The 20509-nt window shown below is 50.7% G+C and overlaps 1 protein-coding gene across 2 annotated transcripts in view; it reads left to right on the top strand.

Moving 5' to 3' along the window:
- Window positions 1-18967, top strand: part of SCARA5 (scavenger receptor class A member 5) — a 117756-nt gene extending 98789 nt beyond the window's left edge. For both annotated transcript variants that reach the window (XM_067745253.1, XM_067745254.1), the window contains exons 8-9: window positions 5905-6099; window positions 16548-18967. In XM_067745253.1, coding sequence (XP_067601354.1) covers window positions 5905-6099; window positions 16548-16684 — 332 coding nt within the window. In that variant the 3' untranslated portion in view covers window positions 16685-18967. The remainder of the gene's footprint in view (window positions 1-5904; window positions 6100-16547) is intronic.
- Window positions 18968-20509: the final 1542 nt, after the last annotated feature.

Genomic DNA, 20509 nt, shown 5'->3' with positions numbered 1-20509 from the left:
ATCCACATGAGCTTCGCTTGGCGGACTGGGTTCTGTGGAGTTGTGGGTCCACATTTTGCTCGGGAAGGATTTCCCAGGGCTCACCGAGCTGGGAGGTTAAGAAGAAAGTAAAGAGGCCTGTCGGTCAAGGGCAGCTATTAGGGGAAGTCACATGCAGTTGTGACAGCCTAAGGTCCTCTGCCCCCTACCTGGGCCATCCCCTCTGACTACTGGCCTAGGAGTGCCTGGGCTTTGTACAGTCAAAACCCCTGCCTTCCATCTTCCTCTACTGTCATGTGCAAAGAGAGGCATCTTCTTGACCCCAAATAGACCCACACGCTCCCTGGGGAGCACTCTGGGTGGGTGTCTACGGAATAAGCTCCCTGGACTTACAAGAAGTGTAAGGGGGTGGGGGGCACGTACCAGGCTGAGGCAGCCTCCCAGACACCACATCTGATTATGTCGGGCTGACACAGCCGTGGGGTAAGAGCGTTTCCCATAGGTGGTTGGTTGCTTGGTGGGAAAGCTTTGCTCTAGGGCAGAAACTGCTGGGAAAAAGCAAAGTTTACACCCTCTGCCCGCAGAAACCCAAACCTCTGTCTGATTCCCTGAATTGGGGCAGTTTGCATCATAATCAGGTCAGCTCTCAGCCACGGCTTTCCTGAGGAAGGTATCCACAGGGATGGGCTTTTGTTAAGGGGAAGAAAGGATTTAAAAATTACAGCTTCGTGCCATGTTCTGTAAGATGGAGCTAGACCAAGATGTGCCTCATTGATTCTTCCGGGGCATGCAGTATCTGCCGATCCCGTGGGCAGGGAACTGTGCTCAGCCTCCATCCAGGGAGAAGCCCTGGATCGGGGGGAACCTGGGAACAAGTGAAAAGGAACAGACTCCAGTGCTCGATGAGCCAACCCTGGGGTCTGGGTGTGCGGGGTGCGGGGGGCACACGTAGCCACAGGACTGATGGGGGCCATGACCTTGCTTGATGTGTGGGGAGCATGGGGCATAGACCAGGACTGACGCTGTGTCCCATAATTACGGTTACCATATGTTTCCAATTTTTGGAAGTTGATCTGTTTCCAAATATTCTTTTGCCACTTGCATATACACTGAAGCCTCCTGGGAATTCTAATATTTCAGCATCCAAGTGCCGCTCTCCAGATTTCCCTCAGCACTCACTGTAATCTCATGACAGACCACAGCCTTATTTTCTCATTTGGAATGTACGGTCATTGCACCAATAACTTGAATTCTGGGTCCAGGATCCAGGACCGTCCCACCGAAAGAAGCCATCAGTGAGGGGACTGAGTAGAAGGGGCTGTGCTGTAATAAAGAGGGTGTTGGAAACACTGGTAGCCCTGATGCTGACTCTCCTCAGGCTCCCACCAAAGCCGTTGGCTCTGGGGAGCTGTGTCCACTAGACAGGACTTGCCCACTGGGGTATATACTGTCCTAGTGCATTCATTCGTGCATGCCTTCGTTTCGCCCAGCTTGGGCGTCTTGATATACCAGGCACTGTATCAGGCCACATGACCTGTCTTCAGAATGCTTACAGTGTCCCAAAAGAGTAAACAGGAACTTATTACATGGAGTGATAAATATGTCCACAGAAGGGGCTGTAGCCAGGTATGGGGGAACCACAAAAGGCTTTCTGAGAGATGTGACATTCAAGCTGAGATTTAAAGGACATGAAAATCTTAGGCCAGAGTACAGACATGGGTTTTTCTGAGATGGGGGGTGGGGGGAGGTCCATGTTCTCCCTCTGCTCATTCAGGTCAACACTCAAGGCCTTCCTTGTCTCCCCATCCAGGATGGTGCCCCCCGCCATGATCCATTCCCTTCCTTGTCTCCCCATCCAAGATGGTGCCCCCCCACGATCCATTCCCTTCCTTGTCTACCCATCCAAGACGGTGACCCTGCCATGATCCATTCCCTTCCTTGTCTACCCGTCCAAGATGGCGCCCCCTCCACGTTCCATTCCCTTCCTGTGCTTCTGTTCCCATCTGTGCATCACTATGTGGCCATAGTTATATTTTTATTTGTTTCCTAGCTTTATCGCTAGTCTCTCCCACTACAATATCAGTCCACGAGGGCAGAGACTTTGTTCATGGATGTATCCATAGCTCCTAGAACAGGACAAAGCCCCTAATAGATGATCACTTTTTTGGCAAAACAAAGAAGTGAACAGAGTGAGTTCAGGCTGGCCAGAGTGGAGACATTAAGGGGGAAGCTCTGAACATCAGCCCTGTTTGCCCACACTCCACCCAGCCTCTTCCTGTTATTTTGACCCTGAACTCTGCTTGGCCTGCTCTGGGACACACAGCATCCTCCTGCCCCTTCTCCCTCTACTGATGACCCCACACGGGGGCTGCTGTTGGAGGCCTCCTGGCCTGGCGTGGCCCACTGCCACCGTGACAGTGTGGTGACAGAGGTGAGGCGGGCCTGGGAGAAATCAAGGCTGACATCTCAGCCTCGGCCAACCCACCAGGGCCAACCCCTGTCCCGGGGCCAGGCCTCCTTTGCTGCTGCTGGCTCCAGGTTAGCTTGTCATGACTGCTCCCAGGGGAGCGTCCCTGTCTCAGACCTGGCCTCTGCATCCTGCTTCTCTCTGTGTTTTCTGTCTCCAGGATTCCTACACTCTCTTGCTCATCCCCAGCCTTTTCTGATAACCTGGCTGGAGCTTGTAAACCCACGTGGGGAGACTAGTCAGGGATGAAGGATGCAAACCCATGTGGGGAGAATAGTCAGGGATGAAGGATGCCTAGAAAATGGAATTAAACTTTTCCAGGAGCCTTTCCATGCCATCACACCGTACTCTTGCAGCATCTTGGGAGGGGTGTGGTCTCCTGGGGACTTCTGTGGTCCCCCTGTGCAGAATATTCTGGGGTTTTCCTAGCCTGGGCAACTCAAAACAGACACGCAGCCAGTTCTAATTCCTCTCCTTTCCCATGTGACACAGATACGGGGTTTATCAATTCTGCCACTTCCTCCAGGATCCTATAAAGGTCTTTGCCAGGACTTCCCTAGTGGTGCAGTGGTTAAGAATCCACCTGCCAATGCAGGGGACACGGGTTCGAGCCCTGGTCCGAGAAAGTCCCACATGCTGCAGAGCAACTAAGCTCGTATGCCACAACTCCTGAGCCTGTGCTCTAGAGCCCACAAGCCACAATTACTGAAGCCCGGGCGCCTAGAGCCCGTGCGCTGCAACAAGAGAAGCCCCTGCTCACTGCAACTAGAGAAAGCCCGCATGCAGCAACGAATACCCAACACAGCCAAAAATAAATAAATAAATTTATTTTTTTTTTAAAAAAAGGTCTTTGCCAAGTCATAGTCATTAGAAGAGGGAATTCCCTAGCCCAGCCGGTCAAGAAAAGAAAGACAAAAACATAATCCAAGGGTGCAGTACTTATTGGGAGCAGAACTTGACTGGGTTTGCTATTTTCTTTCTTTTTTTTTTTTTAAGATAAGGGCTTTTAAAAATTAATTAATTAATCTATTTATTTTTGGCTGCGTTGGGTCTTTGTTGCTGCGCGCAGGCTTTCTCTAGTTGCAGCGAGCGGGGGCTACTCTTCATTGCGGTGCACGGGCTTCTCATTGCGGTGGCTTGTCTTTGTTGCGCAGCACGGGCTCTAGGCACGCGGGCTTCAGTAGTTGTGGCATGCAGATTCGGTAGTCGTGGCTCATGGGCTCTAGAGCACAGGCTCGGTAGCTCCTGCCATTGGGATCTTCCTGGACCAGGGATTGAACCCACGTCCCCTGCATTGGCAGGCGGATTCTTAACCACTGCGCCACCAGGGAAGTCCAGGTTTGCTATTTTCGCTGGCAGTTCGTGGAAGGGTTTTCCTGCATCGTATCACACACCTGTCCCTGTGTCACAGCACAGTTGTACCCGTCTCCACCCCACACCTCCAGACGGCTTCTGGCTGCAAAAGTGGCAACACTCCAATATCTTGTCAAGCTCAGGTCCCTGAGGGGCGAAGATACCTGCCCCCCACCCCAACTCATGGCATGGCGGACAGGTTGGCGAAAGGACCTTAGATGACACATCGGTAGACCCAAGCTGCCATCCCAGCTCTGGCACTAACGGTGTGTATCTCCCTGACGCTGTAACTCTCCAGCCAAACCCTGGCTTTGAGATGATCCAAAGGCTTTTTTCAGCTGCTCCCCTTGGAGAAGTAACGCCTTGCTTTGTAATGCAAAAGAACGAATCTTCACTCTTTCATCCATGTAGCAGACGTTTACTGTACATTTCCTGCAGCCAAGCTCTGTGCTGAACAGAGTTCATAGATGAACGTGACAGGGCTTCAGCCATCAGAGATGGGGATCGGGGGTTGCAAACTAGGACTTGCTTATTTCCTACTACGTTCCAGGCACCGTGCTTGGACCCTTAACACAGGTCATTTCACTTAGTCTGCAAAGCAGCCCTATGCGTTGTCCCCATGTCACAGTTGGGGCAATGCCCTCAGAGAGTCTAGAACACTTTCTTAAGGTCGTTCAGGTAGAAAGAAGAGTCTTGTATGTGCCAGGCGCCGTTCTAAGCTCTTTACACCTGTTGCTGTATTTCACTGATTCTGTGACACATATTTTAACATCTCTGAAATCTGGAAGCCTGTAGCAATATGTACAGCCTGCCACTGTAACTGGCAAAGCTTCTTCCTTCTTAGTAGCATGGAAAATAGTGATGGGCCTTACACAACAGCGGCTTTTAAGATTTGATGAATTGCTGTCCCCCACTTAACAGGTAGTAAGGGACAGAGCCAGAATTCACACCCAGGTCTGTCTGGCTTCAAACACTTTGGTGCTGACAGCCTAGTGGGCAGGTGGACACAGATGACAGCACAGAGACAACACAACACTCAGCACAGTGTCTCAGCCCTGTGCTGAGACACAGGGGGACCTCTCCACCTACTAAAGCACACAGCAGGGCCACCTGTTCACAAAGCCTTGACCATCCCTTGATTTCCTCTGTTCTCCTTCACCATCCGCTCCAGCAAGCCTGACTGCTGGTCACCAGGTGTCAAAAGGTAGAGAGGAATCCAACAATTCTGCTCCTTGGTATTTACCCAAATGAGTTGAAAACTTAGGTCTACACAGAAATCTGCACAGGAATGTTTGTGACAGCTTTATTCATAATTCCTTCCAAGAGGTCCTTCAGTGGGTGAGTGGATAACTAAACTGTGGTACATCCAGACAATGGAATATTATTCAGTGCTAGAAAGAAATGGCGCTATCAAGCCAATGAAAGACATGGAGGAACCTTAAATGCATATGACTGAGTGAAAGAGGCCAATCTGCAAAGACTACATACCGTATGATTCCAAGTATATGACATTCTGGGAAGGGCAAAACTATGGAGACAGGAGAAAGATCAGTGGTTGCCAGGGGTTCGGAGGTGGGGTGGCAGGTGAACAGGTGGAACACAGGGGATTTTTAGGGCAGTGAAATCGCCCTGTAGGACACTGTAATGATGGAGACATGTCATTAGACATTTGCCCAAAGCACAGAATGGACAACACCAAGAGTGAACCCTAGTGTAAACTGTTGACTCTGGGTGATCGTGCCGTGTCATTGTGGGTTCACAGATTACCGCCGTGGTGGAGGTGTTGATAGTGGCAAAGGGGGCTGTGCATGGGGGGGTGGGGGGATAGGAGGTTTATGGGAAATATTTGTACCTCCTTCTCAATTTTACTATTAAAAAAATATAAAGTCTATTTAAAAAAAAAGGTGGAGAGAAGACGGGCAGGGGTGATAACGGGCAGGGGTGACACCACGGTTTCTTCTGGCTGCCGGCTCCACCTCAGCTGTAGCCCCAGCTCCCCTCTCCTATGCCGGGTGGTGGCGGGGAGTCGGGGGGGGGGTCCCCAGGCGGGGCCCCACTATGTCCAGCTCGGGTAGTGACCCGTGACCCTGCGCTGCTCCCGGCAGGTGGCATGGAGGCCCTGATGGTCCGGCTGGTGAATGGCTCGGGCCCACACCAGGGCCGCGTGGAGGTGTACCATGAGCGGCGCTGGGGCACCGTGTGCGATGACGGCTGGGACAAGAAGGACGGAGACGTGGTGTGCCGCATGCTGGGCTTCCCCAACGCCGAGGACGTGCACCGGACGGCTCAGTTCGGACAAGGTAGGGCACCCGGAGGAGGAGAACGTGGGGCGAGGGTCCTGGAGGCCTAGGCCTGCCCTCCTGTCCAGCATCCTCCTGTCCAGCAGGACAGAAGTCCTGCCAGTGTCAGCCGGGCTCTGCCTGGATCCTTCCCGCCATGACCACGGGATGTTCACGGCCCCCAAGCGAGCTGGTCTGTCTTCAGACAGTTCTGCTTATTCGAACATTCTTCCTTCCCTTGAATTGACTCCCTTGCTTTTCTGGTCTCCTACTGGCCCCCGTTTTCAGCCCTGCATCTCAGGGCTCTTATCTAATCCCATGCCCATTTGTCCCGATTACATTTTTGTTACTATTTAGTGCTTAGATAGCACTGTCTGTGTGCCAGGCTCGGTTCTAAACAAGTTAAAAATATTCACTCACGTAATCCTTACCACACTAGGAAGAAGGTACAGCTATCATCCCTATATTCCATATGCAGAAACGGTGGCACAGAGAGGCTAGATGACTTGTCCAAGGTCACACAGCTAGCGAATGGCAGAGCCCAGGTTCAGACCCAAGCAGGTAGCTCGGGAGTCCGTTCTCTTATCCACTCTGCTGGCTGTCCCTGCTCCTCTTTGAGTCTTTTCTTCTTCAGATGAGGATCTCCAAACACTTCATCTCATCCTCAGGGGAAAAGATTTTGGCAGTCTTCACCATTTTGGTTGCTTTCCTTTGACAGGCTTAGACGGTACAGGAGAGTTTGAGGGAGAGGTGCAGACCCTTCCTGGGCAGACGGCTGATTTGAACCATCTGTCCCTTTCCGATTGCAAAGAGGTTGGCTCTACCCCAGCTCCAGTCTCTATCCACAGCACTGTGTCTTCCCCTCAGGCTAGTTCTCTGTATTAGTCTGCTCAGCTGCTGTAACAAATACCACAGACTATAGGACTTAAACTGCAGACATTTATTTTCTCACAGTTCTAGAGGCTAGAAGTCCAAGGTCAAGGTGTTGGCAGGTCTGGTTTCTCCTCAGGCCTCTCTCCTTGGCTTGTACAGGGACACCTTCCCCCTGTGTCCTCACATGGTCATCCCTCTGTGTGGGTCTGTGTCTCTTCCTCTTAGAAGGACACCAGACATTTTGGATTAGGGCCCCTCTAATGACCTCATTTATCCTTAATCACCTTTTTAAAGGCCCTGGGTCCAAAGACAAGCACATTCTGAGGTCCTGGGGGTTAGGACTTCCACACAGGAATTTTGGGGGGGACACAATTCAGCCCATAACAATTCAGCTACACACACAGAACACCACACATGCACACTCAGACATAACTACTCACCGTCACAAATGCTTTGCCCTTCATCGGACCTCGAACTCAGAGAAACCTGTGTTGACTTACAACGAAAACAATGGTCCCACCTGCTTGAAGACAGTGCTCCCTGCACCTGTATAATAATGTGCTGCGCCCGACTGTGTGATCTCGTTGCCCCTCCACCCTGCATCTTGGTGTCCCAGCTCTAACTTAAAGGGCCTTACAGACTCTGTGATGTGCCTTCCAGCTTGGGCCCCTGGAATGTGCAATACTTCTGCTCAGCTGTCACGAGGACCTGCGTTCTGGCAGGTGTGGGGAGGGATTTGGACTGACCCACTCACACTCAGTTGCCAGGTCCCCTGGTGACCTGTGGAGGGACCGCTGGCCCCGCTATGGAGGCTACTTGTGTCACGGAGCGTTTGCTGTCTTACCTGAGACCATGGGGCCCCAGCCCACTGTGCTAAACGGTAAAGGGCCTCGTGGTGAGAGGAGGGGCATCCTTTTCAGATGGGGACATAGAGCCGGGTCACATCCCAACTGGCCACGGAACCCTCCGCTCCCCACGGCTGCCTTCCTTCTCGCGCCCACTTTGGAGTGCCACAATCCTGGCTCAGAATCTTGTCCCTTAGACCTCAGTCACTGTTGCAGACTGAATGTTTGTGTCGCCCGCCCCCCCAGATTCATAGGTTGGAATCCTCAGCCCCGATGTGATGGTATCAGAAGCTGGGGCCTTTGGGGGGTGATCAGGTCACGAGCAGAGCCCTCATAATGGGACTGGTGCCCTTATAAAAGGGACCTCAGAGAGCTCCCTCCTGCTTCCGTGAGGACGTACAGTAGCCTACAAGCCGGAAGAGGGCCCTCCCCTAGAGCCGGAACACGCAGGCACCCTGGTCTTGGACTTGCAGCCCCCAGAACAGTGAGAAACAAATGTGTGTTGCTTAGAAGCCACCCAGTCCGAGCAGACAAGACAATCACACTCACTGAAGTGACTCCTGTGAAATGTGTTGTGACAGCTGGCGGAGACATTGACCCCAGCGTCCTGGCCTCTCGACTTCAAGGCCAGCGCGTGGGGAGTTCAAAGGGTCCAGCTCCACGGAGGGCAGCCCACTCGGGGAGAGCGCTTCCCTCCCATCTAAAGCTCTGTGCTGGGTCTCAGCCTGTTTTCTTCAAGGAAGACTGCCATTTCTGTTTGCATGAGGAACAGAAACAGTGGGAACGGTCCTCGTTTTCCTTTTTTGGCTCCAGTGAGGGCTTCTCCCTAATAAGTGGAAGTAAACCTTTGGAGGGGAAAAATCATAAACTCTTTTAATGAAACCACATTAGGTCATTTGAATGTCATGGGCAGGGTTAGCCTAAAACTCTTTCATCCTGCCTTGATTTTTGTATTGTATGGTGTGAAGGGAAGCTCTACAATTGCCACCGGGTTTTTTTTTTTTTTTTTGGCCGCATTGCACGGCTTGTGGGATCTTAGTTCCCCGACCAGGGATCGAACCCGGGTCCACGGCAGCGAAAGTGCCGAGTCCTAACCACTGGACTGCTAGGGAATTCCCACCACTCAAGTCTTTAAACCAGTCAGTGGGAAGCCAGGCTCGCTTCCACATCAGCATCAAATTTGCACCGTACTTTCCCATCATCATCCAATAACTTAGGTCACGTGATATTCGAGACCTGGACAGGTAGGCAGGCCAGGTGTCACTCATGGGTGCACAGAGGGAAATGGGGGCCGGGGAAGGGATGGGGCTTGCCTGGCACCCATCCTCCTAGCCCGGCTGCAGCTTCTGGCTCTTGCCATGGGCAGGCACTAGGCTCAGCACCCGGGGCACAGAGTTGAGTCAACCTAGTCTCTGACCTCAGCACATGCAGTTTAGAGGGGGAGGCAGACATGTTCACAGATTCTAAACTGTTGGAAGGGCTATGCTGCCCTAGCAGCTGGGGGCAGAGGGAGGGGAAGCCCGCCTCTCCTGGCAGCTGGCGGGGTTTGCATCAGGTCCCAAGGGCCCTCTGACCACAGCCTCGCGTCATGCAGGTGCCCCGATTCCCAATCCCAGTCTGCTCGCCCTCAGCCTCACGGAGTCTCCCAAGCCCCCGGCCCCGCTCTCCATCCACGCTTGTTTCTCTTCCGGCTGTGCTTCCTGCCCTGCCAGCCAGGACTGCAGACTCGTCCCTTCTCGCACCCTCACCCACTCCCGTGTCCCTTATCTGCTGGGTCCCTGAGTCTTACCAGATGCTACCAGTGTCAACGTCTCTGGTCCCTTGACTCTGTCCCCTCCTCTCTGTTCCCCCTGCTCTTGCCGTAGGAGCTCGGGCTGGGTAGAGCAGTGGCTAGGAGCTCAGTCTCTGGGTCAAAGCCCACCTAGCATCCCATATGTGCCACTTACTAGCTGGTGACCTGGAGCAGATTTCTCAACCTCTCCAGGCTTCAGTCCCTCCGCTTTTGCAGGATGATTGCAAACTCGAAGTGAGATCACGTACGGTGAGCAGTTAGCACAGTGCAGGCCCTGCGGTACACATTTATTTGCTGCTTGTTGGGTGGAGATGGGGGCGTCCTCCATGAGCTGCTTCCCACGCTGCCGCCCCCTGTCCCCCTCCTGGCTGCCAGGGATCTTTCTAAAATGCGCTCCTGCCTCTGTCACTCCCCTGCCCGATGCTCAGTGGGTCTTTCCTGCTCTCAGGATCAAATCTGGTTTCCTTAGCTTAGTGCCCAGGGCCAGTCCTCACACACCTCCCGCCTCTGGCGGCGCATCCCTTAGCTGCGTGCGCCCACGTGTAGCCTCTGAGCTCACACAGCTGTTTCCCGGCTCCGTATCCCCTCACGTGCTGTTCCTTGGGTCCGGAATGCCTTTCCCTCCTCTTCACCTAGCTAATTCCTCCTCAGCTTTTAAAGTCAGCTCAATGATCACCTCCGGAGGGGAGTTTGCCGCTCCACCCCAGCCCGTGATGTAGATACCCCCTCTGCTCCCGTGGCATCTTCTGCGCGTACCTCTCACATGCTCCTGATCGCTGGGGTATGTGGGAACACCTTGAGGCCAGAGCTCCGAAACCCAGGACTGTGCCTGGGACGTGATAGGTACTGGATAAATGTGGGAGGGAGGAAGGAGGGACAGGAGGAGGGGGCGAGGGAAGAAGGAAGGAAGGAACTTCTGTGCCTGCCAAACCTGCGTCCTCCCCAGAGCCATAGAAGGAACTGCCGCACCCTGGCAATGCTCTCTGTGGTCTGGCACCATAAAAGTTTTCCTGGACGGGGCTCAATAATTGAATTATCAGTTTCCCTGGGAAAAAAGCAAGGAAAGACCCAAATGAGAACGACTTGGAGATTTTTTTTTTTTTAATTTTAAATTGGTCCAAGAGCTGTTGGAGAGGGAATGAGTGCAGATCAGGAAGATGGAGGGTGATGGCTGGAGCAAGGGTCCAGGAGGAGATGGAGGGCGTGAGACCACCATAGCACTGCTGGGAAATTAGTCCTGAGCCCGCCAAGAAAATCTTTCTTTGAGACAGACAAAAGGAGCTGAGGAGGGGTACAAATGCATACAGATTTGTAGGTGGGAGTGGGTGGACAGAATTGGGAGTGTTCTCTTTTAATTATATGATTAGCATTGTTTTGCCCTTTTTTTCTAAAATAAAATTCAAATACTGGGAGGTGGCTTAGTGCAAGGGTCAGCAAACATTAAAGGGCCAGGGAGTAAATATTTTGGGCTTCTGGGCCAGATGGTCGCTCTCACAACTACTCAGCTCTGTAGTTGTAGCATAAAAGCAACTACAGACAAAATGTAATCAGACTGGGGGCAGGGAGGCTCTGTGTTCCAATAAAACTTTATTTACAAAAGCAGGCAGCAGGTCAAATTGGGTTTGCAGCCTCCTGGTTTAGTGATCTGTGCTGTGTGCCGTGTATGTGGTTCTATAAGGAACGGGGACTGGACTGGCAGGACGTCAGTGGCCTGGGTCATGATCTCATTCCTTTAACAGTCGTGGGACAGGTCACTTAACCTTTCTGGAGCCTTAGTTTTCCTACCTCTTAAATATCTGTTTGATAGCCATCCTGCCTGTCCCTGTGTGAGGCTCAGATGGCAGCCTGTAGGAATCAGTGTAACTCATTCTGATCTCAGAGAGACAGCAGTGAGTGGTGGCTTGAAGCAGGATCTTAGTTCCCTGCCTAGGAACTGAACCTGGGTAGCCTGGATGAAAACCAGGAATCCTAGCCGCTGGACCACCAGGGGCCAGAGGCTAGAAGCTAAGTGGCCCTGGCTCTTGCCCCCATTTGAAAGCCAGAATGTTTCAAGGAGGCAAAACCTAAAAGCACGTACAAAGTTTATTATTAGAGACACAGCACAACAAGTGGGAGAGCACACAGAGAAACGGTTTGTTTGTCAGAGACTGAAGCAAGGCAGAAATACACACCTGGAGAGAAAGGGTGTAGGCGTCTTCTAATGAGCGCAGTAAAGAGGTGATCTAAATCATTTATTTAGGACAGTCCTTCCGGGTCTTTGTTTACCTTTGGCCAATTTCTTGTTTCTTATTCCACGCCTGACCTGTCCTAGGACTCTCCCCAACATGCGTGCTAACTTTTTGCTAAGATGGATCCCACTGCAGAGGCCTATGGGGGTCTTGGCATCACTTATTATGGGGCGGCACCCCCTCCTTTTTGACGCCCCCAAGGAGTCTTAATGTGCCTGTGCAGTCAGGGAGTTTCTCTTAACCTCAGGAGTAGTCATCTTATCTCTTTACTTCAGCAGAGCTCAGTTTTTGCCACTAACTTTGTCCTTGGAGTGTCTGGGGAAGAACAAAGCTTCAATTTTACTGCCCTTGACAAACACCAGCTGTCCAGGCCAGGGGCCCATCTACTTCCTACCTCAATTCCTTCTATTAATATTACTCAAACATGCAGCAGCTCAAATGTTTGTCCCATGAAGCAGAGATTTTTTTGTTTTGTTTTTATACAATTTTGAAAGGTTGCTTTCCCTTTACAGTTATAACCAAGTATTGGCTCTACTCCCCATGTTATATATTGGGCTGGCCAAAAACTTCGTTCAGTTTTAAGTAAAAATGAAAGACATTTTTCATGTTCACGAAGGACTTTATTGAACAACGGTTTCACTAACCGAACGAACTTTTTGGCCAACCCAGTAATACCTCCTTCAGCTTATCTTACAGCCAATAGTTTGCACCTCCCTGTTCCCCACCCCTGTATTGCCCCTCCCCTCCCCCTGGTAACGACTAATTTGTTCTCTATACCTGTGAGTCTGCTTCTTTCTCGTTATATTCACTAGTTTGCTGTAGTTTTTAGATTCCACTTACAAGTGATATAATACAGTGTTTGTCTGTCTCTGTCTGACTTATTTCACTTAGAATAATGCCCTCCAAGTTCATCAGTGTTGCTGCAAATGGCAACATTTCATTCTTTTTTATAGCTGAGTAGTATTCCATTGTATATATATACCACAGCTTCTTAATCTATCCATCTGTGATGCACACTTAGGTTGCTTCTGTATCTTGGCAATTGTAAGTAATGCTGCTATGAACATTGGGGTGCATGTATCTTTCAAATTAGTGTTTTTGGTTTCAATCAGTGGGATTGCTGGGTCATATAGTAGTTCTATTTTTAGTTTTTTGAGAAATCTCCATACTGTTCTCCACAGTGACTACACCCGTTTACATTCCCACTGACAGTGTTTTTCTTTAATCATTTTTTGTTCATTGGTGTAGTCCCTACACCAAGAATAGTGCTGAGCATGGAGTAGACTCTTAAATACTTGTTGGGGCTTCCCTGGTGGCGCAGTGGTTGAGAGTCCGCCTGCCGATGCAGGGGACACAGGTTCATGCCCCAGTCTTGGAGGATCCCACATGCCACGGAGCTGCTGGGCCTGTGAGCCATGGCCGCTGAGCCTGCGCGTCCGGAGCCTGTGCTCCGCAACGGGAGGGGCCACAATGGTGAGAGGCCCATGTACCGCAAAAAACAAAACAAAACAAAACAAAACAAAAAAATACTTGTTGAATGAATGAATGAATAAGGATAGAATAAAATCTCCACTTACGCATGCCAACAATATCACCTTCCAACAGCTCTAAGTGTCAGAAGACCTGGCCTCTCGTCCCAGTTTTTCCTCCTCAAGGTAAAAACCTCACCCTGTTGTTTAATTTTTCTGACTGTACAGTGGGGAGCAGAGTAGCCCCTTTCCCGCTTACCTGATGGGGCATTTATGGAGCTCCCAGGAAGACTGCGGAGGAGCAGACCTAATCTAGAGCAGGGCTTTTCAGACCTGAACGCATGCCTGAATCTAGGAGATCTTGTTAAGTTGCAGACTCTGATTCGGGTCTGGGTGGGCCCGAGACTCTGTGTTGCTAACAACCTCCCAGGTGATACTGATCTCCTGGTCCTTGGGCCACACGTTGAGTATCAGGTGTCAGCTCTAAAGCTAAAAGGATGATTGGTACCTGGAGTCATGACAGTGCTAGCTCCTCTGACATGGCAAGGAGCAGAAACGGTCTTCGGGTTCATAGGCCCTTCAGCGATGTCCCAGGAACTGTAGATACTCACTGCTGCTGAGTTAACAACGCTTTTCTCATTTTATTAGCTCTTCCGTGACTGGATGTTAGCCAGAGCTCCCTAGCCAAACACCAGCTAGAGTTTGGGGTCTTGTGATCCTGTGTATGCATTTGGGCTCGTAACCTTGGGGCCTGTTCTGTATTTGTCGGTCTCCTTCATTTGCTCCTTTATTTGTTTTGGATGTGACTAATCCCACAGAGCTCTCGGGCCTGTAGCCCAAGGAAGGGTAATTTGTAAACTGATGTGTTTTCCAGGAGACATTTAATCTGAGAATTTTTGCTCGGCTTCAGAGGGCTTATTGTGTAAGAGGCACGCTGTATCCCGCTAGGGAAGAGGCTCTGATGAAGAAATAACATCCAAAAAGACAGCAGAAGGAGGCCTCTCCTCCCAGCTCTGTTCCTGAATTCACTGCTTGGTATTCCCATGACAACAGATGCTGAACATCTCGGCATAAAAAATATGTCCAAACCACTTAGTTCATGCGGTTGATTTCGTGGGCAGCAAAATGGTTTAGGTGCTCCCTTGATGCTCTTTGTAAAGGGGTTTCCCACGCAATCCAAGGGTGAGTGACAGTTTTAAGGGTTTTAAGAATTAGTCCTGACAATTCCTCTAAAAGGAGATGTTGTCTGGCTGCTGAGAGTTGGGACAGGGAGAAAACGGGGGTAGGGTCAGGGCACAGTACTAATCCCTGAGCTACCTTTTGTATAGGGTTTTGGTGCATCTGAAAGCCCTTTAAAATACAGGAACTGGGGATTCCCTGGTGGTCCGGGGGTTAAGACTCTGTGCTCTCACTGCCGAGGGCCCGGGTTCAATCCCTGGTCGGGGAACTAAGATCCCACAAGCCATATGGTGTGGCCAAAAATAAGAAAAATATTCTCTTGGGACGTCCCCAGTGGTCCAGTGGTTAAGACCCCGCCCTTCCAATGCAGGGGGTGCAGGTTCCATCCCTGGTTGGGGAACTCAGATCCCACATGCCATGCAGTGTGGCCCAAAAAACACAAAAAACAAAATACAGGAATACATGTTACCTCGTTGAACTTGCCCAGGTTGACACAGTCAGTAATGTTGGAACCCCGTTTATGACCTTTGACCCCATGATTTTTGGTGCTGGCTCATAGACCTAACAAGTCAGGGTGCTGGAGTGACCATCCCGGTTTACCCAGAACCTACCCAGCTTTAGCACGAAATGTCTCATATCTCGGGAATCCCTTCCCAGTTTTACAACTGAAATGGTCTTCCTAGATGGGAATGAGACTTGAACTGAGATTTATTCTACTTATTGTAAAGCCCTATTTGTGCTGTACCTATTTCTGCTTCTCACACTTCAATGCAGAACCACTTGCTTCAAAGGTAGATTTGGATTCAGTAGGTGTTGGGTGGAGCCTGAGGTTCTGCAGTTTTGACAAGCTCTGGGGAATGCTGATGCCACTGGTCCGGGACCACGCTTTGTGCAGCGAAGCTCTAAGCTACTGCTTCCACGGGAGAGGGGAGCCCTAAAGCTCAGGCTTCCTTCCAGAGGGCTCCCAAGTGAGCTCCTGCCATTGGAGACCTTCCTTGGCCATCAGCCCAGAGAGCCCACCTGAACCATGGGTGATGGCCCTGCCCGTTCATCAGCAGGGGCTCTAGGTGACTTCTCCCCTCTCCACTGACCCCTCTGACCCCAGACGAGCCCTCTCCATTCCCTTGGAGCCTCACCCAGCTGCCCTATTCCCTTGACATTCAGTAAGGGACCTCAGTGCCAAGTCTATGTCTCTTGAGACTCAGGTACAATCTTGGGAAAGCCAGCTAAAGGCTCCCCTGCATGGGCATCTTCAGACCAGTAGGTTGGTCCCCTTAAGAGCTGAGTGAACAGACAGGCAAAACTCAGCTACATTGTCGTAGGGACCTTGTATTTTGGGAACTTGACCTAATTACTTGTGGTTAGGGATGCTTCTGCCTGTCATTACATAGATGTCTGGTTATAATGTTAAATTCTGGGATCCCCTGTCATTCCGAGTACCAATGTTTTGAGCTCATAGAAAGAGACTGTCTGCTTTAAATTTCAAAAGATTGAAGGTAATGTTGGTACTGGCATACTTGAGATACTTATGGGGCACTGGATCTGTCCAACCCAGCGTCTGTCTAACATTGTCCTTCTGATTAGGCCCCGTCTGAATATTCATCAACAAATGCCGCAAGATATCGTATCTCAAAAGCTATGAAGTGTCTCGTATAAAGCATGGCCTGGGAGGCAGCAAGACTTGGGCTTGAGTTCAGACTCTGCCACTTACAAGCTGAGCAACCTTGCACCAGTTGCCATCTGAACCTCAGTTTTCCCATCTAGGAAAAGGGTTTATTCATGGCTATCTCACAGCACCATGGTGAGAATGGATGAAGATCGTATGTGTAAGATGCTGACACATAGGGGCTACTCAGTAAATACCACCGTCTCCACTGTCAATTATTCTTATTCTGCCCTCAAGAAACTGAGCTAGAAAAGAAGTATTTGGTCTTGGTGGAATGGAGAAGGCAGATGGGAACCACTAGATTTGAGAACTGACAGCAGAGCTTGGGACAGCCGGGTCAAGGACAGACAGCAGTGTTCCTGTCTGTTCTGCCCTCCTGCATCTCCGCTAAGAAATCGTGTTGACTTGTCTCCACAGGCACAGGGAGGATTTGGATGGATGATGTCGCCTGCAAGGGCACGGAGGAGAGCATCTTCCGCTGCAGCTTCTCCAAATGGGGGGTGACAAACTGCGGACACGCTGAGGATGCTGGAGTGACATGCAAGAGACACTGACAGTGGGCACAGCCCAAGGTCCGGACCCAGCTGCCAAGCCTCCTTCCTGCATTCCTGGGGTGGGGGCATCGCTCGGGGCTCCCCTGACCCATGCCTCCCCGCCCAGCACCCCCAGACCCCCGGATTCCCATCCCAGGACCCATGGTGGCCTGCCATCCTCCTCTCCTTGGACATCTTTTCCAAAGCACAACTCTGGGATCTACTGCCTGTCTCTCCCTTCCACCAGGGTTCCTGCATGGAGCCCTGGTCAACTGGATCGCCGTTTTGCCAAGTCTTCTAAAACACCATGCGTCAGGCCTCCGTATCCATGCTCTCTGTGGTCTGTGAGTTACAGATAAATGTTGGCCACAAATGCATCCGTGAAGATGGGAGGGAGGCATCCCAGATCGTTTACTCTGCAGATTATTCCCAAACCTCAGGCCAAGAGTTTTGACCAGCCAGAGACAATACTGAGTGATTCATTTTCCCCCTTTACTCTGCCTCTGCACAGCGTTTGTTAGTTGGGGGAACTGACATAGAGGAGAGGCCAGCTGTAGGAGCCAGAGGGAAATGCGAGTCTCCTGCAGGAAGCAGTCTGGATTCAGAGAAGAGGAGTGAAAGGAACATTTATTGAGTGACTGCCACGCGTGCTATTACATAGTATCTTGGGTGCTAAATTCGTTTATCACTTTGCAGCATTCCTATAAGTCACGTTAGTGTGGGTACCACGTCACCGCCAGGTAGCATTCAACTGACCCCTTCACCTGACCTATTAGTCAGATCGAGAATGACTGAGACCACTGTTGCTACCTGAACTTTCCTGTGTCTTGGCCAGGCTCGAGCAAGAAGCTTGGGTGCAGGACGGGTGTGACTAGAAGGTTACATACTCCAAACCGCACAGGGTGTGAGTTCAAGGTCAGACAGGACTGGCTCCTAGGGCAACCATCCACACAGGAGGAAAGCTGATTTGGAGGCGGACATGGGGGCTGTCTGGGTTAAACCAAGATCAGCCCTCAGGTATCTGGCAGTCAGGGTTGAAGCTATGTCACCTGTGTCTCGGAGCTCTTTGGAGGTGATGATATGGAACATTCCAGGCCTCTTTGGGTGTCATCCTGTGGTCAGGAGAACACATGTCCTGATGGAGCCTATAAGAGTGAAAGGAGGGGACTTCCCTGGTGGCGCAGTGGTTAAGACTCCGTGCTCCCAATGCAGGGGGCCCGGGTTCGATCCCTGGTCAGGGAACTAGATCCCACATGCATGCCGCAACTAAGGAGCCCACGTGCCGCCACTAAGGAGCCGGCGAGCCGCAACTAAGGAGGCCGCGAGCCTCAACTAAGGAGCCCGCCTGCCTCAACTGAGACCCACTGCAACCAAATAAATAAATATTAAAAGAAAAAAAAAAGATTGAAAGGAAATGAGGATTCCCTACAATCTCTGGGAGAAGAAGAGGCCGTGGGCCTTTGCAAGTCCTCAATCTGCACCCCTTTCCTAGTGATGGGGAGACCATATTCTGCTTTTGACACGAGGAGGAGGTCAGACTGGGCCATATATGTGTTCTAGGCCTGGGGACCTACATGGTAGCAAGTGAGCGCAGACCCTCCTCCCTTGAGGGAGACACAAACTCAGTCAGGCCTCAGATACACAATCACCTGTCCTATCTGGTGAGCACCGCTTGCCTGGGGAAGGTGACAGCTGGGACCCTCTGGGTGTAAGACCAGCAAAGTTCCTGGCTGGCAACTGAACCAATATGTGCTATTGGTTGTTCTTTGCGAGCCATATGCTTGTTATTCATTAATGTCCCAACGATCAGAGACTCTCCTTCTGACTAATTGCTATGTTTACATAACACGCATGTACTCATGCATCTTTTCCCAGAGCCAATATATGTATGCATATATGAACACAGCACTCTTTACTATAAATAGCTCAGCACACCACAAATTTTGCATTAAAAAAGAAAATACTCAAGGTGGAAAGATGTCACGTTGAACGATGTAAATTCCCAAGTCCGTTCTGGCAAAGAATCCAGTTATCCTACCAACGCAGACCCACATAACTTTCTTACTTGGTCTTTTCATTCGGGAAAATACAAGTCTTGCTTTACATCAAAGAAAAACGACGGTGATAAGTGTCTGAACCTTAAAATAAAAGTCTACTAGTTTACATTCCTACTTAAGAGGACATGGAAATAAAATAACCATGGACCTGTATTTCAGGGACTAAAGGAAATTAGGCCAGGCCTAAAATACATCAGACCTTTTATAAGAAAGAATTTCAATAAAGCTAAAAACATGTTGCTAACAAGCTTCCCCTCATATTCTTTCTCATGAAAACCCGGTGAGCGTGGGGAGGACGGGTGAAAATTGGATCGTCTGATAATTTTTCAGCGGGAATTGGTGGAATGGGTGGCTTATGAGAAGCTGTCTTAATACTTCCAGAGGTCAGTAACCACAGTCTAGACCAAGAACATGGTGGCACATGGTGTCTTAAGCCCTATTCGGTAACCTAAGGAAAGGGTCCCAAGCAGCAGAACAATAATCACGGCCCAGCTTGTAAGAGAATTGCTTTCATAGTCATTAAAGGAAAGAACACCTATTTCCTCACTTCTCCAGAGTTCTTACTTGGGGATGTGCTCGCATCTGGAGTTCCATTCACAGGTAAGAAGACCATCCGGAGTTGGTACAAGGTCTGTGACGTCACTGGGCCTCGTCACCCAGTGAGAGGTATGAACTCCCAGGCACAGGACCCGGGGAGAGTGTGGGGATGGCCCAGGTCACCGCCTAGTCCTGGCCACAAACTCATAGCTGCACCTGTGGGAAAACCTAATGGCCCAAGCTTCCTGTAGGCCATAAAAGTTTGCCAAAGGAAGTCAACAGAGAAAAGTGGACTTTCTGGAAATGCACAAAGGAGGCATCCTGGTTTTCTCTAAAAAGTCCGGTGATACCCACCCCCAAATCACTGTGGTTCCCGTTCTATATTCAGTCCCATGGAGAACGGCGGTGGCCCTTCTTCTCCACTCTAATGTCTACAAGGCACTGCTTTTCCCTGGTCTCAGATACCTGAGAACTGACCTTTGGCACCTTCGTGTGTTGTGGTCAACCCAACCACTGTAGTGGGTTTGAATTATGGAAAGGAGTTACGCCGTTCTCCACCATAGGCACCGTGGTTTCTTCAGCTACATTGTGTTCTGACAGTTACGCTAACATTTCTGTAAGATGTCAGCTGTGTGAATCACTTGTCTTTCTCTTCTTAGAAGCGCTCTCCCTTCAACCCTCCATGGAACATCTTTCCCTTCCTTTTCCTCTCCTTCTCCTCCACCTTTCGCTTCTGGGAGCCGAGATGGGTTCTGACTGACTGGAGCTTTGTTATCGAATCCTCTCCACCAGCTCAGCCCCCAGTTAGAATAGGCTAAGGAGCTTTCTGGGAGGACCCCCCGTCCCCCAGGTCATCCTCCCACCCCAGCTGGAGGGAACTTGAACGAGCCCCAGCTCTGTATGAGTTCTGGTAATGATGCCTTCCTCAGAGGTTGTTCTAGCTGGCCTCCTGGGGCTCACACAGATTGGTATTCAGCGGACAACTCGAGGGAACCCTATACACCTTTCTGGAAATTTCTCTGCGTAGCTCCGTACTCTCGGATACTGTGCCCTGCAAATTCCAGCCACCTTGGCCTACCCAATCTTCAATTCTCCTCACCTCTGCGAGTTTGCCACTTGGCTGCAGTCAGCAGGGAACCTAGGCCAGGGGAGGCTCACCTCACTTGCTATCTTTTTCTCAAGGAGCAAAGACTTATGCTACCTGTGGTCCAAAGTCTGAAAATATTTTGTCAAGTATTTTGGACAATTTTCT

The sequence above is a fragment of the Pseudorca crassidens genome, chromosome 7 (genome assembly GCF_039906515.1).
Source record: "Pseudorca crassidens isolate mPseCra1 chromosome 7, mPseCra1.hap1, whole genome shotgun sequence".
Classification (NCBI taxonomy): Eukaryota; Metazoa; Chordata; class Mammalia; order Artiodactyla; family Delphinidae; genus Pseudorca; species Pseudorca crassidens.
Note: the sequence above shows the minus strand (reverse complement) of the source record. Positions and strands in the feature narration are given on the sequence as shown.